Here is a 17,769-nt window from a genome sequence, read left to right as displayed (position 1 = left end):
CTTCCAACATGGTCATTTTCTTCATCTGATTCATCATTACCTCCTCTGCAGTGAGGGAACTGATTAATTGATTTCTTTTTGATGACTACAAATTCACCTTCATTAGACTCATCTTGCTTAGAGAAGAAATTCTTCTTATTGAACCCTTTCTTTTTGTATACCATCCTTTTAGAATTTTCCTCACCATCACTATCATGCTTAAGAGGACATTTTGCAGCATAATGACCTATTCTTCCACATTTGAAACAAATAAGAGGGTACTTACCTTTTAGCTTAGATCCTTTCTTTAGTCTTCATACAAATTGCGCCAATTCGGATTCAACATCGGAGTCATCACTACTGGTATTCCATTCTTTCCCCTTTTTTGATTTTGAGGCCTTGAATGCTGCATCTTTGGAACTTGGGCTTCCTTTTCTCATCTCATAGGCAATGAGGATTCCATGAAGTTCATCCATCTTGAGAGTATCTAGGTCCTTCATTTCTTCTATAGCACTTACTTTGGAGTCAAATCTGTCTGGGAGAGATCTTAAGACCTTTTGAACAATAGTGCTTTCTTCAATGTTTTCTCCCAATCCTTTAAGAGAGTTGACCACTTCAGCTACTCGGAGAAAGTATGATGCAATATATTCTTCATCATCCATTTTCAGAGTTTCAAATTGCCTTTTATGAGTTTGAAGCTTTGCCTTCTTAACTTTGGAGTCCCCATCGTATAAGCTAACTAGCTTATCCCATACTTCTTTGGCCGAGTCACAATTCATGACTTTTGTAAATTCAGAATCAATGATTCCACTAGTGATGGAATTTAAGGCTTTTGCATTTGCAACGTAAACTTTCCTTTCGTCTTGATCTATTGGAAGAGTGGAAGGAGCTGTGTACTCATTTAAAATCGAATGCCAAACTTTAGGTCCAAGGGACATTAAGTAGTAGGACATTCTTTTTTTCCAAAAACCAAAATTTGTGCCATCGAACAGAGGAGGTCTTCCTGACACTTCTTGATTTCTCATTGTGACTAAGAATCCTTCTTCTAGCTGTTAGGCTGATATGAAGAAGCTGGCTTTGATACCAATTGTTGGAAATACTGAGGGGGGGGTGAATCAGTATTCCTTTTCAATTGTTATTTTTTGTCAGTTAAATCATTTATATTTAGAACACAAAATGAACAACAGGAATAAATGCTTTTATTAATATAATATTTACAATAAATCAAGTACAATGTATATAGGCTCCAACTAGTTGCCAAGCACCAACTTGGACTTATTGCGAGGCTCCAACCTCCAGGGCACCAACCTTGTCTTGTCAAGGCACCAACCCTGTCTTGTCAAGGCACCAACCTTGGATTTAGGAGCACCAACTCCAAGGACACCAATCCTTCCAATTTTGAGGCACGAACCCCAAGGGCTCCGTGTAAGGCTTTGGGTCATTTAACTAGAAATGTAAAGCTCTAAAAGATAATATGTGTTTTCTTCAAATCTGTTTACAGCTTAAATGACTTAACCAACATTCATATAACTAAATTACTCAGTTTGGTATGGAGTACCTACCTGTATTCCTACAGTTGATGATGCCTCAAGCTGCTCCTGCTTCTGTTACCAAAAGACCGAAACCACCCAGCCAAACTGAGCATAACCTCGATACTCAGTCCAGTGAGCTTCTCAATTGAAGCAGACTATTCCCCCGTGCCTAGAAACCTCAGAACAACAAGGCTTTCCTTCTGTTGGTAACTCCGGTTTATAAATTTCACCCTTCTTCAGTATGTCTCTTCCCTTGGTTCTTTCTTCTACTCTCGATGCCCGTCCAAAACTGTTCCCTGCCCCCTATATGCTGTTTCTTGGTGGTGGCCGCCCCTCCACCAACAACCCACCGCTTCTCCTTATCGTGACCATAGTAACCAAATTCGAATTCGAATTCGATTCGATACGAAAAAAATTCAATTACTTAAAATTTAATACGGAAAAAATTCGAGAGTATACGTCTACAAATATTTAAATATATTGTTTTTCTAATATTTTGAAATTTTAAAATATACAAATGTCTATTATTTTCTAATAACATTAATCTAATCAAATCAAATTTTTTACTGTAACCATTAACAACAATATTTATTATTCTATATAATACAAACTTTAAATATTATAATTTAATATTTACTCAAATTTTCTTGTATTTAAAGTTAATGAATATATAACACATATTTTTTGTTATATTAAGTGTCCTAAATAATCTATTTATCACTTTCCTTAACTTTTAACAGATTTTTATTTTTATTTATTTTTATTTTTATTTATTTATTTTTTTTTTTCCGAAGAAAAAGCGAACTTTTTATTAAGAAAATAAAAAGTTACATTGCATATGCTATGAGCATTTCTGATGCTACTGATTGATTGTCCATGCAATCAAAAAAGAGTCATCCTTTCTGTCATTTTGATCATCTGGCAAAAACAAAAGACATCTGCAAAAACAATTATATCAGCTGTTTTTTCACTGAACAGCCATGTGCAAAAATCGTCCTCTCCGACAAGAGGTCATCCACAAACCATCGTAGTTGGGTCTCCTCAACAGAATAAGAGGAAAACAACCCATGTAACAGTATGAAAACATTACGTCCAGGTGAAATAACAGTCATCCCAGAATTTTAAATGCCGGAAAAAAAGTCTGTGTTAAGCTGTAAAACGAGAATAAAGTAAGATAAAACAGAGCACTGATGTTACGCATATGGTGGCTGATCTGATGATTGAACCTGTCCCTGACATTCTTCAACTATCTTCCAGACTCCCAGATTTTGTTGCAAACCTTCCTTAGAAAGCTTGTCCGCAGAGTCATTGCTGTCCCTGTAAACAGATTTTAACAGATTTTATTAACAACCTTATTTAAAAAAAAATGCTTCCTAAAATCTCATCAATTAAAAAACCAACTATTAACAACTTTGCATTAATAACCTTGCTAAAAAACATACTTCCTAAAATTTCATCGATTAAAAAGCGAACCAACTTTACCATTCATTAAGACTTATATTAACGTGTCATCTCAGGTCTGGGAAACTTAGAGATTAAAAAACCAACCAATAACAACCTTGCTAAAAAATATACTTCCTAAAATCTCATCGATGAAATTTACCATTCATTAAGACTTAACCTGCCCTCTCTTGGAAAGTTGCTCTGATGTCCATCAAATCTAATTTCGTTAATGGAAAGTTGAATCTGATTTTAACGGTTAGTTGTATGCAGTTTTATGGATGCGATTTTAACAGTTAGCTGTATGCAGTTTTATGGAGGCGAAAGGGTTTTTGAAGAGCAGATGGGGACCTGGAAAACTGCTGTTAGCTGTTATCTCCTGTAAACTGAATCGGCTGTGGAAAAGGGTTTTTCAGGAGCAGAGGGGTGACGTGGAAAACTCTGTAAACTGAATTGGCTGGGTTTTTCAGGAGCAGAGGGGCGACGTGGAAAACTCTGTAAACTGAATTGGCTGTGCAGAAAACTGTTATGCGCTCTTGTAAACTGAGCATGACGTACCGAACTTCGAATTAACGAATTAGTTCGCAAACCGAACCGAACTGCCGTATTTTCGAATTTTTTCCATCAATTCGACCGAATTTGGTAACTATGATCGTGACACCCTTCCCATGTCACGTGATATGTATTTCTTTTTAAAGGTATATTGATACGTATTATGAGTTTTGGTTTAATATTCTTTTTTGTTTGTTTTTAATGTAAAGGTCCTAGGTTCATACTAGGTACCTTATCTTTAATTTATTTTTTTATCATTTTATTAATTTATTAATATTCTAAGATATATAATTATATAACCATCTTTTAATATTAGCTTAATTTTTAACATCTATCTCTTTATAATTATTTTTACATTATACATTTTAAATTTATATCATTGGTATTTGCCCATTAATCATGATGCATTAAGCAATATGGGTGTTGATGGGTGAATATAACTTCTATTTGAAGGAGTGTCATGATATTTAATACTTATAGTTAATTTGGTATATAAATACTAGTGCGGTGCATGCAATACATGCATATGTAGCTATCATATAATATTCTTGTGTTCTCTATATTATAGATAGGTTGTTACACTCCAACCCTCTGCTATATATTGTCTAGATATGTTTGGTAGTTATTATCTGCTCCCAACATCTTCTTCACTAAATTCTGTCTATCTACACCTTTACTGCTACATCAATGACAACTTGTCTTCATATGAAGGGGTCTTCACAACTCTTCATATTGCCCTAGCAGAGTCTGCAAAGTTACCTCATGATGATTTCAAATAGGCATCATGATCTCCAATAATGTTTTCAAGATTTGTTGAAGCTTTCCAACAAGATATTTGCGCTAAGGCCCAATGTATGCACAAAAGCAATTCTCTATTTTCAGGCCTCTGTTCTTCACTGTTGTGGTCACTGTTTCGAACGTGACTGCTTCTCACTGTTCTTGCTATCGCGATCTCGTACTTCTCAGAAACAGACTCACAAACGCTTCAATGCTGGTGCTAGCTACTGCTCCCTTCAAACGATGTCAGATGAAACTTTATTTTTCCCCTTCACAAAATTGTTCTTCAGGCTGCGTTATGTACTTGATTAATTCATCACATGTCCGAGCCTTTCAAATATTAACCCAATCAACAGAATTGCTTCGTCCTTCGGCTTCCTCCTCTCCTGCTGGACCTACGGCTTACTTCTGTCCTGCTCCTTTTTTTTTTCTCTCACTCGATCTTCGGCTTCTTTTGTACCTTCATCATTTGCTAGACCTTTGGCTTCTCGAACTTTCGACTTCTTCTTTCGTTCGCTTGACCTTTCGGCTTCCTCTGTTCCTTCAAGTTCACGAGTTGTGAACTGTTACCTCTTCTCTGTGATAGATGCTTGAGATATGTTACCCATATGGAGGTCCCACATGCCACGTCATCACCTTTAATCGCAATCGCAACTTCCGGAGGTCTTCTCATAACATAGTCGATCCCCTACGACCGACGGAGTGGATGCGATATGATCTTAAGCAGTTGTTAATAAACCCGTCGGGTCCACAACCTTATCGCAATTGGCAGTTTGACATCCCTTAGAAACTAGCGATACTGCGGATGCGAAATTGTATAAAGTCATGTTATAGTGGTGCAGCGGGTCCGCAATATGATATCGCAATCAGAGGTTTTACCATCGTTACATCTCTTCAAGACTTGCGATATGCGATGGATGCAATATTTCTTTAGGACATATTATAATGGTGCAGCGGGTCCACAATGTTATCGCAATCGATGGTTTGTGGGACTTCGACTGGCACATGGATTAAAACTGGCCTTAACCCCCGCAATTGACCGTGATCTAAGGGTTGACTATGAGATCGACAACTAGGATTGAGTGTGAGACTTCAGCCACGATCAAGGAAGTTCGTACTTTCTTACCCCTGCTCTTCTGATCGCTGTTGCTCCTGTGACTTCTCTTCACTCTTCCGCTTTTCCAATGGTTTTCTTCTTTACTCCTCCGTTATTGCTATTGCTCTTTGTTCTTTCAATAACACTTACCCTTGGGCATATGCGATAACCTGCTTCTCTTGCTCCGATGACTTGTTTCTTTGATGGCTTTCGATAAACTCTTCATCTTACTCTTTGGCTTCTTGCTCCTATTGCTTTACTGGATCTACTGCGTCATTTGCTGTTCAATTTATGATCAATTGACCTCCTGCGTCATTTGCTATTCAATTGACCTCCTGCGTTATTTGCTGTTCAATTGACCTCCATATCATCATATCATCATATATCAAACTTTCATCACTGTGCGCATTATGATCAATGGGCATCAACGGGCAATCATGTATCAAAGAATTTGCCATCACAAACATTGCTATATTGACATCAATGACAACCTAGAATAACACCATGCTCCCAAATTTCGTCCACCAAGAAGGAATGGCGAAAATATCTAAAGAGATACAAGTCCAAACCAAGTGATGATTCTAAAATGAATCCTCATCACTTCTATTTATACACTTCTAATGAGTTTGATTTAACTACCTGGGCCTACATTAGCCCCTAAAATAAAATAATGTGCAAAATAACTAACTTTTGGTGACAAGCCCACCAAACTAGCTCATAAACAAAGAATAAGCCTCTCAAGAAGTTGCATGATCAACAATACACGTCGTTGGGCCTTCTAAGAAGCGCGATGAAGTCCATAAGTGCCAAAATGATGAATAAGACTCTTAAAAGTAGTGGACAAGGGGTTGGCCCCTTGTTCTCTAAATAATTAACCTATGGTACTCTCAATGGGTGTGAGAGCACATAATTAACCTCATAGGTCTCTAAGTAGGTCGAAGATGCTTGTAGACATTTTGTAAGGGCTCAGATGATGGTGTAAGTGATGCCACATCCGCATACAAGTCCTTGCTCATCTGCCAAGTGCATGGTACAATTGTGGGGCTGGCTGGGCATGGTGAACCAGGTGCATCCTCGTTCAATAGGTGAATCTCGAGCAATATCTGAACATATCTGGGGATCCATGGAGTGTTGTCTACTGCTGTGGAGGCCCATGGCTCTCAACGCACAACTTACATGTGCCAATGTAGCATTCTAGAGCGTTAGGACCTTGTATCGGGAGACCAAATCCAAAATGTTGACCATCTACAATCTCGCATAAGATCCAATGCGTTCCCTACCCTTCTAGTACAACAATTCATTAAAGGAAATCGAGTTAAAAAGCTTACAAACCATGGAAAACAGGTGGGCACTTGATAATGGAATGCCCTTCCATAGTGGGCTTTGGCATGTGCTAATGTCTCCAAGCTCCAAATGGGGTTAGCCAAGTATCCGATTAGGCGGTTTCTACTTTTAAAGGGGATAGTGTGTCCAAGGTACATCCTTCAAAAGGTGGTGGCGTGTGATAAATAAACGAATGGAGTAAGGAATGAAAGGAGCTGCCCTGGGCCACATGCTGGGGTACAAGGGTAGCTAATAAAAGGGAAGACCACGCTTTGATATATATTGTATAGGAGGGAGCAATCGTGGTACATGAGTTACCACGACCTTGATTTTTCCACCCTTCTTCATATGCCTTTTTCCTTTTATGATTTTTCCTTGGTTAACTGCTCGGGGCTCAAGGAGTAAGGGCATGATATGTAAAGTATAGCTGTGGATACGCCCTTTGAGTTGGGGCGGTTCATTGCCCACCAGGGGTTGGGACAATGATGGGTTCCTGAATGATAAAAATGGCTCATCTAGGGCCTATAGGAACCAAGATGATGGCCATGAGAATGGGGTAGAGCTCATGCACTGGTTTTTGCCCATGTGCCAAGTGTGTTTGTCCCGACCATCTTTTGCATTTTGTGGTACATTTTCCTGTTGAATATGGCCAATTATGCTTTTACTTTTCTTCTTAGCTACATCAGCCTTTGGGGCGTCGTTCCAAGCTCGACCCAAGGTGTGGGCAAGGGGAAGGGAAGGCTAACCCTATGTGGACCCAGGCAGGAAGAATAATGAATGGGGCTATAATGAATGGAAGGGGAGTAATGTATGTGGATGAGGGAGCGGGACCACACAACCAAAATCGGGGTTTCCCATGTAGTACCACCCTGAAACCCAAAGGTCAGTGAAAGAGATCCCATGAGACTAAGATCCAACGGTTACATCCAAAAGAGGTCTAGAGGACAGAAGCACAGAAGCACAGACCTAGCCCACTCTTTCTGCTGAATCCCCCCATTAATCCATGCCCAAAAGTGTCCATGATAAGCAAACTGCAATACTCAATTACCAAATGACAAGGCATACCTTTAGGTTCGGGAGGTCAACCTTCAAACACACGATCATGATAGGAGTGTGAGGGACCACGTGGTTAGCTCAGGTGGCGGAGAAATGACACAACGAGCTAGTTGATGGCTAGAAGGGGCTGCTCGTTGCCGGTTGAGGACCATCTTGGAGAAATTTTTTCTCCTAGGGATATCACGCACAAAATGGTGGGTAACAAGACCTACTTGGCCTTCTATTGCACTTGTGCTGTGGCTGCCAACCACCTTCCACAGGCTCTCTCGTCCCTCCATAGGTCTTAGGCTATGTTGCAGGAAACGTTGGGTCAAAGGGCGTTTTTGGCCAGAAACAATACGAAAACGTTGAAACACGTTTGGTATGGCTTGGAGACGCGTTTCAGGTCGTACAGGCACGTTTCAAGAGGCTGAAACGTGGCCCAGTACGACCTGAAACATGTTTCTAGGTCATACAACCATGTTTCAACGATAAAGTGACTCTTTTTTTTCAGGGAGCTATTGAAGATTGGAAACAATTTTTTTTGAGTGGGTCAGTGTAATGTTCAAGCCTATGGGCCTAGTGTTGATATGCAATTCATGGTAATGTTAAATTCTTAAATTTTTAACATTAAGGAGAATGCCACTTCTACTTAAATTTTTAACATTACCATGAAATGACTCAGGATGTTTAAGAGTGGTTTCGCCCTCATTGGATTTCATAAGGAGAAAGTAGAATTTTAGATCTCACTCAATTTCTAGTGGACTTATCAATTTTTCAGGATTTTAGGATTGGGGGGATTGCAATGTTTCAATTGGATTTTGTTATGTTCTAGGGTGTGGAACCTGTATTTAATCAAGAGCACCAAGCCCTCTATGCAGGGGAGACTCCCAATAACCAAGAGCACCTAGGTACTAGGGTATGGAACTTGTATTTAAGCGAGAGCACCAAGGTCGTTCGACTATGCAGGAGGAGACTCCCAATCAAGCACGAGAAAAGAAATTAGAAATTTCTTGTGCCAAGAGGGTTGAGGGATATTAGTCTTTAGTCTTTATAGTACTTGCAGCCTCGCTGTCTTTATTGTACTTGCGGCCTCATATATATAATAAAGGCTGATTTTGAAATTTGGATATATAATAAAGGCTGATTTTGGATATTGTTATTTTCATTATGTGATCATTCATGAGTAAATGTGATGTAAATTTAGAGACTGATAGTTTATGCATTGACATCAGACAATTTAATCATTATGTAATAAATTTATAATGTATCATGTGTACTTTATGATTGCACATATTTCTTAAATGTCCTTATATATATATAGCGTTTCCCCATTTCCAAAATTTGGGGGGGTCATGTTTTGTACCCGTACCTGTTTCGAAAACTCATACCCGTTTACCTGTATCGTGCAACTTAGGTCTCAGGCCTACCCAACCTTCTCCTTTACAAGATGCTCCCTTGCCAACAACAATAATGAATCGCTCACCCTTGTACTTATATTTTTCCAAATGGTATTATAGTATGGGTCATCAAAATACCATGGTTCTATGGGTGCAAAGCCCCCTCACTTAGCCCACTTGCCCCACACGTGAGAATAGTCCCGATGCTACCCAAAACACCAACAAGAAATTCATTAACTGCTATGAATTTAATTTTATGTGCTTGTAGGAAAGCATTTTTCTGTATGTTCATAATCAATTGCTTTTGGACCAAGACCATATTACAGTGGTATCTGTTTTTTATTTTTTGACATTAGTTGTTTCATTCGATATTCCTAGAATCTTCAACAACTAACTGAGCAAGGCAGCTAATACCTGTAATTCAGACTGATTTACTATGAAAAATGTCAAAATATATCCATCTGCGTATGTGACATAGACCGTGAATTTTTTCCCTGCCTAGTCAATTTATATAGTTTTTAACATTATATTTGACTGGCAGGTGCCTGCATTTTATGGTAATGATATCTCTGAAATGGTAGTATCTCAAAGTGAAGCTGTCCAGAAAAGCATTTCAACACTTTGGGGAAGTGGAGAGTGGTGGATGTTCCTTGCAGCTCAAAGCATGGCTGTAGGAACTGTAATGGTCCGTTGGGTGTGCAAGTATTCAGATCCTGTCATGGCCACTGGATGGGTATGTTGCAGAGCTGTATTAATAACTATCTGTATGTTATTTCATTTTCCTCATTTTCCTGTCTATACTCATTGAAAATTTGAGCACTTAGAAAGTGTGAAAATGCAAATAAGAAGCAGAGATGCACTAAAACATATAAGGCCACTAGAGATCAGTTTAGAATATGCAAACCAGTAGTTCATATAATCAAAGATATCAAATTTTGTAGAAGCCATTTTTTTTAGTGAAGAATGGATATTGAAGAGTTAGAAAGCTGAAAGTCAATTGCTGTTTGATACCCCTCATATAGCACGAGGATTGTCCCAGGTTGAAGACCTTGCCTAAGCAGGCTGTGTTTGGAGAATTTTTGGTTTCGGAGCCAACGTGTTGGTGCTGGGATGCATATTATATCTTGGATCATCGTTTTGGCATCATTCATTAGTTTATGGATTATAACCTTGGTGGCATCATCATTCCATTTGTTGGAAGCATGCATATTTGATTTGATGGTGTAGTGTCCTAGGGTAATTTTTCGCCCTTAGGGCTCTAATGCTGACTACAGTTTTCTAAATAAATCAGAGAAGATTACATAACAGCAGCACACATCATCTATTCACACAATAGTAGATATGCATGATTAATATAAAGAGTCAAGACTACAACAGCAATATGATTCTTAAAAACACAATAAATGAGGGCTGATCACCCTATTGACAGTATGCCTGTCCAATCCACTTGATCCACCAGTACAGTCCCAATTTGCAAGATCAATAGATTTAGTAAACAACAACAATAAAAATCCTACACTACTTCAATCTCTTTAGATAGATTTAGCAACCAGATCAAAGATGCTCCAAAATATTGTGCTAGACTGAAGAATTTTCCTTACAGTTTCTGCATGTTAGTTTTTGTAGCATCGGATGTGTTCTAGCCACAAAATTTGGTGGAGAGGCTAGAATACATGAGATCTCCAAGACCTATCAATCGTTTATGGAAATTCCAGCTAGAAGTGACTCAATTAGATTATTAACCAATTTTTTAATGTTTATTGGGTCTAAAGTTAGGAAAACTGGTTAATTAATCAGTGTTAATTAAGTCAAGGTGAGAATCATCTAGAAACTCACACGGATTGATTCCAAGATGATCCTAGCCATCGATTAAGTTTTAATCTTGACCGTTGGTGCTCCGACAGTCGGTTATAAGAGGAAGTTGATGGGCACATGGAGAACACACTTGAGATCACCAGAAATTCGATTTCCTTGGTAGATCGATTTCCAGAGTAGCAGCAATCAGCTGCCTGAGAGCGAAAGATTTAAGCAATGAGTGAGGGGCAGGGACAATGATTCGGAGGAAGTTTTTCAGATCTGGAGAGGCAACAGCTAGAGGGCCGAGTTATTCCTAGTGAGGCAGTGCAGAGGACTGCGCAGTTGCTTTAGATTGGCAGTTTGATTTAGCTGAGGAAAAATTTGTTCTCGGTTCCAGAGGCTGGGTAGAGGTTCCAGAGTGTCGGAGAGATGATTTCCTCAGTTGAGGCAGGCATAATGACTTCATCAGAGACTGGTTGGAGGCTTGATGTCATAGAGACTTGGCAGAGTAGCACAAAGGCTGACGCAGAGGCTTTAGGAGGCCAAGTTTTTTGAAGGCAGGTTGTGCTGGGATTGCTTGTGGAGGAAGGGTAATTCCCTTCAATAATTTTTCCCAGATATTCTTGCTGTTTGGATTGCCAGTTGGGCATCCATAGTTGTACTCATATTTTCACTGCTGCATAATAAAATAAAACCCTCATTTGCTGCACTGGTTTTCTCGCATTGGGTTTTTCCAGGGACTTTTGTCCAAAAACAACGGTGTTATTTTTATGTGTGTGTGCTAGTATTTTCTCAGTTCCAGCGCTATTTATTTCTGCAATTTTCATTTGTGAAGGTTGTAGTGTGTTTATTTCGATGTTGTCGTAACAATAAACTGAATAATTAATTTATCACTTAGAAGAAATAATACCAGTTGCTGCAATAGGATTCTAGTATTGGAATTTCACACTGTGGCCAGACATCACCCTGGCCTTGCGGCCCTTGTGGCTGTGGCCTATGCCTCACTATCCTCAAGTCAGATCCATCTTCCAAGCTGCAGACAAAACTCCCTCGGTTGGCCAAAAGCAGTGCCAAATCCATCCTCAATAAACAGCCTTCAACGAGCCGCAGACCCAATATTACAGTTGACCAAAATTGTGCCAAACTAACAGCCCACAAGCTGTCCTCAAACAAACCACAGATCGAGTCTTCCGACTGAACAGCGAACTTCTGAAGGTGCTAAAATCATACCATACTTCTCCACGAAATATGTTGTGCCAGAACAAGGAAAATTGATGTCTAGGTAGGGTGGGATCAACTCCATTGAAACTAGACGAAAGGATTAGATGGGGTAGGATCACCTTCACTGGAGCTAATCAAAAGAAGGGATCTTAAAACCCTCAGAGCCTCAGACTCAAGAAAACAAAGATATCAAATCCAATGATGAAAAGTGATTTCAATTCTCCTCTATTTCTAGAATTTCTTATGGGGTTTACTATTATGTGAGGGGTTGCAAGTGCCACCCCCAATTTGGGTTTTTTGCCCCCACTGACCCAAAATTTACCCAATGTTGCCCCAAACATTGAATAATTGGGCTTTCCCTTTTTGTCAAAACTATAGTCTACGGGGTTGGATAGGCTATTTCATCCTCCCATGGGAAATTAATCCATAGGGGATATTACAATCTCCCCATCCCAACATTGTTTGTCCTCAAGCAATGGCATGTCTGGATGCTGCATAATTTCCTCTTCAAATTTTAAGAATAAAATATTTCCTTCCGCCCTTACTTCTGTCATATCAGCACTCCCTTTTTCTTCCTGCAGGCCAATAATCATACTGTTGGTTGAAGGTGTCATTATGCAATAGTTGTTGCTTGCACATCCCAATTTATAGGTGAATAAGTGAACAATTGTGTGCTCTTGCCGAAATATACTTCACTTTAGACGAAACTCCTCATGGTATAGAAACACCCTTCCATAGTTCCAACAATAAGATGCAGACAGTAGAATCCTTTGTTGGAGGTAGTAAGTTCACAGTAGTTTCCATAATCTGCCCCCGTTTTTCTGCCGCCTTCACATTTCTTGAAGGTGACTTGTTTTCATTCTTGTTCTCTTCACATAATTGCATCCTTGTATAAGTAAGGAACCAATCAATCTTTGGGGGATCAACAGAAACTTTGGAAGAAATTGAGTAGGTACATTGTCATTCTATCTTGGGATTGTTGAAGCAAGGTAAAAATGCTTTGGCAGCTTGTAATAGAGTCATGACATCCTTCCAACCCTGAAAATAAACTGAAAAAAACTTCCAGTTCTTCCCTTGTTATAACTTCTATTATCCCAACATATCTTGTAGCACATAGGACTAGCAAAATTGCTGTTATTAAGTGCAACAAAGATTTTATAACAAAATTTGGTACTTAGCTCCAATGCATGAGGTCCCCTTGAAAGATTAGGAGGGTCAGCTTCACAGTCCTGCGATTTAGCAGCCTTAGCTACCAAACTCTTTCCATGCCTTACGATACTTCTGGCAGATAACATGTCTTGCGTTCCTTTCTTTTATAAGGCTGTCATGAACTTCAGGGAAATTTGCTGCTGCTATCTGTCTTTCCTTGTGGCTTTTGTCATTAGTTTTTAACCTGCTATCTGTCTTTTCTCAAATTGAGCTGCTCCATGACCCTCTTGGTCATAACACAAGCTGATGCACCAGAGTCCAACATGCAATTATATAATCGAAATTTGAAAACCATTAACAATTAAAGTGATGAAAAATGGCTGATGATCTTTATTATCCGGATCCATATTTTGCAAATATACTGGAGCATCCTAATATACAGGTTCAGGAGCCCTTTCACGAGATTCATCAATATGAGGAGCATCAATAGCTTTCAATAACTTAGACTTTTGAGAGGGAATCTTTAGAATCTCAATGACAGGAACCAAGATATTTTCATTATTAATCCAACCTCCCAAGTCAATATTCAAACCAGGGCTCGAAATTCTAGGGGTAATTTGATTTTCCTTTTGCTCTTTATTCTTCCGCTGATAAGTCAATCCCTTATCCTTCACAATCTCCAAGACTTGCTCTAGAGATGGCTTTTCTCCATACAACTCAATGATCATGTCTTTTTCATCATTAACATTATTAATACTATAAGAAGATGGGAGCGTCTCAACATCATAACTATTCTCAACAACCTCCATCCAATCCTCCATAGACAAGTGATGTTCCTTACCAACTATATTTATCTGATCACTTGTCCCCGCCTTTCCACCATCCAAGATTCCTCTTGCAATAGCGCAAGTGGCCTCTTCATGAAAATTATCACAAGGTCTACAATATGGTAAAGATTGATCAACAACATTTGCAGACTCAAGTGGATTAGGCGGTCTTTGCTCATTAGGAGGGCCCCTCTTTTGCCATGCATTATTATTATTTTGCATCTTATTTCCTTGAGACCTTTCCATATTGATCAAACGATTTTGAAGGGCAATTATCTGATTAGCATGATCAATCTTTCATATCTTTAATAAGTTGCGTTAATTCTTTAATGGGATCCTTATCAGCTTCTTTAACTTCTTTTCCTTTTGATTCATTCTTAAGATTACCCCTAGAAAAACCTAGAATCTCAGACTTCCCAGATGCTCTTCTACATTTTTCCATTTCCTCAGCCAAAGTCTGGGCAACCTTCACATCAGCAGGCTTAGCGCGCCACAACTCATAAGAAGGATCAGCAGGGAATGCATTGATATAATAAACCAAGAGAGACTTTTCAAGAGGTTTATAATCTTGAGGTAAATCCCTTGCAATATCATTAAACCTCTTATTAATTTCTTCCAAGGTCTCATTCTCCTTCTTCTTTATAGTACTAATAGCGCTAAGCAAATATCTTTCTTCTTTCTTATCTCCATATCTATTCTTAAAGGCATTGATAATAGCTTGCAGAGAATCGAAAGAATTATTCGAAAAATCATGAAACCAATCCATAGCATCATCTTCCAGAGAAAGGACAAAGAGCCTCATCTTAATATCTTCATGATTATAATTAGCAGTAGTGCACCACTTTCCCACACAAATATTAAACTTCTTAAGGTGATCACTAGCACTAACTGCATTATTGCCTTGAAAAGAAGGCAACTTATCAATGGCCTTTTTTGGAATATCATGCGGATAGCCTTGAATGTTAGTAAAATTACAGGGGGCAAACAAGTTATCCATGGGATCTTGTTGTGCTTGACCTTGAAAAAGCAAATGGATATCAGAGAGAGTTTCCTGTCTGAGATAAACAAGAAGTTTACTAGAAGTGAGCTTGTTTAATTGAACTCTGAAAGCCTTTTCAAGATCCGAAGTAGGATTAACTAGGCTATCTGGATGTCTTCTAGTATACGCTCTTGTAAAATGTGGAATAACTAGAGTCGCCACTCAAACAAAAATCTAACTCTACAGATCCAATATGCTAAAACCAAAAAGGTTAGTCAAAAGCCGAGGACCAAAGATAGTCTCGGAGAAAATGTCGAAGCACTAAGAACAAGAAATGTGAAAATTCCTAAATCTAACACATCAAAAACCCCTACTGCAATATCTGGTTTATGATCTCCTACTTGCTCTTTACATTAAAAAGTTATTTATATGCATAAATATTGAAATAAACACAATTGTAGCCTTCACAAACATACAGATCAACAACTAAAATAAACTGAGACAACACAAGGGACACCATTATTTTTGGACAATCGTCCCTGAGAAAACCCAATGCGGGAAAACCGATGCAGCATATAGAGGGTTTTATTATTAAGTAGATTCTGAATACAACTAGGTTGCCAGAAATGGCTCACCTTTCAGAGAATTTCCTTGGCAGCGATACCTCTATCCGGAGACCGATATTCTGGTTGATCAGCAACTAGATGAACAATCCCACAGTGACTCCGACTATTCCTTGTGCTGGACAGCGAAAGCTGCTCTACGCATTCTTTGGAACTGTGTCACCCCCTTAGGGACCGCGTCACCATCTCTGGCTCTGCATCAACCAATCAACTCCCAGTGTGTCCCACTGAATCACCTCAGCGCAGCCTCTGAAGTCCTCTGCGTCAATTGCGTTAGCCTTTACGGCATCTGTGTCAGCCTCTTGGCCCTATGCGTCCTCTGCGTTGGCCTCCTCAGCCTCTGCGTCAACCCTTGCTGCCTCTGCGTCAGCCCTCGAAGGCTCTGCGCTGCCTCTTCCAGCACTCTGCTGCCTCTCTGATATGTTTGATTTCCTCAGCAACCCACTTCCTAGAAAATCAAATTGATTGATCTCTCAAGTTTCTTGGTGTGTCTCCAATTGACCCTCAAGCCTTCTCTTATACTTTTCCTGTTGACGATTCAACGGCTGAGATTAAGTCCCTAATCAACGGCTAAGATTAGATTTGGCTTGATCCTCGTTATTCAGAACTTTCTCACCCATTTTATATTAATACACATTAATATTTTAATTTTCCTAAGTTTAGACCTAGGAACCCCATTAAAAATTTTAAATATTTTAATATCTCATCATCCGGGTGGAATTTCTCCTAACGATTTTTGGGTCTTAGAGATCTCATGTGCCTTAGCCTCTCCACCAATTTTTATGGTTAAAGCACATCCGATGCTACCAAAAATCGACACCCCCTCTTAGCGAGGAATGTGCTCTAGCAATGCTTCACCATAGAAACATCACATTGATCCTCCGCATTGGTACCTGTGCTGATGCTTGGCCTGCTGCCTCACATCTATTGCACTGCTTCCCATGACACTGCCACTACCACTACTACATCTGTACTGCAGCTCCCTCTCAACATGTTGCATCATGCTGCCCATAGCACTGCCACTGCTAACTGTTGCACTGCAACATAGTTACCGAGAAGTAAGTAACTGACTTCACCCAAACACTGACACCCTGGTCAGTTTGGAAGCCTCGTGATGTTGAAGCTACCTCAACTGCTATACTATGCTCCCTCTGCTGCCACTGCGCTGCTGCAACTTCCAGTACACTACTACAGACTTCTGCACTCTAGCACTGCCTTGTCACTCCATCACACCTTGCTCCACCTGACACCTGTCATCATGCTACTGTCATTAAGGGCTCCCGTAGCCGGATATGATCCAAGATTTTGGGCACCTCAAGGATCCTGCCTCAGCATGTAGTCCTCTTGACTACAACTCAATGTCACCCCAACTCTTCTCTAGAGGTGCATGAGCACTCATGGCACAATCGTCATCAATATCGACATCGTTCTTCGCCTTTGTTGGAGCTTCCTTTGAGTCGGAAGCTTCTCCCTTGCCTTTCTTCCTGGGGCACTAAGATGCATAATGTCCCAGCTCCCCACAGTTGAAGCACTTGACTTTGGAGATGTCCTTCTTCCTCTTCACTTGCTGTCCCGCAGATGCTAGAGCTGCATCGTCCTCCTCCTCTTTCTTGACTCGAACTCCCTTACCACTACTCTGTGGCTTGGTCATCCTCCTGATCTCTTCCTGTCAAAGAGCTGCCCACATCTCCTCCCAACTGGGGAGAGTCGCTTTGCCGAAGATGCTTTTGAAAAATGTCTCCTAGTCCTCGAAGACTGCATTCAGAGCAGTCCTGACCATAAAATCTGGATCCGGTGTAGACCCCACGGAAGTAAGTTGGTCCCGAATTTCTTGCAACTTGAGGAGGAAGGGATCTATCTCCTCTCCCTTTTGCATCTGATATGACCTCAGCTGATTCTCCAATAGCATCTTCCGCTGCACGAAAGAGCCTTGGTATAAGGTGGTCATGGTGTCCCACATCTCCTTTGCTGTGTTCTTCTTAGCAATATGTGCTATGACATGATCTTTGACCCCGTCTAGGATCATGCACTTTGCCCTC

General features: G+C 39.8%; 1 protein-coding gene across 3 annotated transcripts in view; it reads left to right on the top strand.

Annotated features, from left to right (window-relative positions):
* The window catches only part of LOC149191514 (nodulin MtN21 /EamA-like transporter family protein), a 338,056-nt gene that overhangs the window by 59,988 nt on the left and 260,299 nt on the right, over positions 1-17,769 (top strand). For all 3 annotated transcript variants that reach the window (XM_089404310.1, XM_089404311.1, XM_089404309.1), the window contains one exon: positions 9,676-9,867. In XM_089404310.1, the coding sequence (XP_089260436.1) occupies positions 9,676-9,867 (192 nt within the window). The remainder of the gene's footprint in view (positions 1-9,675; positions 9,868-17,769) is intronic.

The sequence above is a fragment of the Pinus tabuliformis genome, chromosome 2_2, assembly GCF_031772625.1.
Source record: "Pinus tabuliformis cultivar Carrire ecotype Pingquan chromosome 2_2, CPIR1, whole genome shotgun sequence".
Classification (NCBI taxonomy): Eukaryota; Viridiplantae; Streptophyta; class Pinopsida; order Pinales; family Pinaceae; genus Pinus; species Pinus tabuliformis.
The sequence above is the reverse complement of the archived record's forward strand: the minus strand, read 5'-3'. Positions and strand labels throughout refer to the sequence as shown.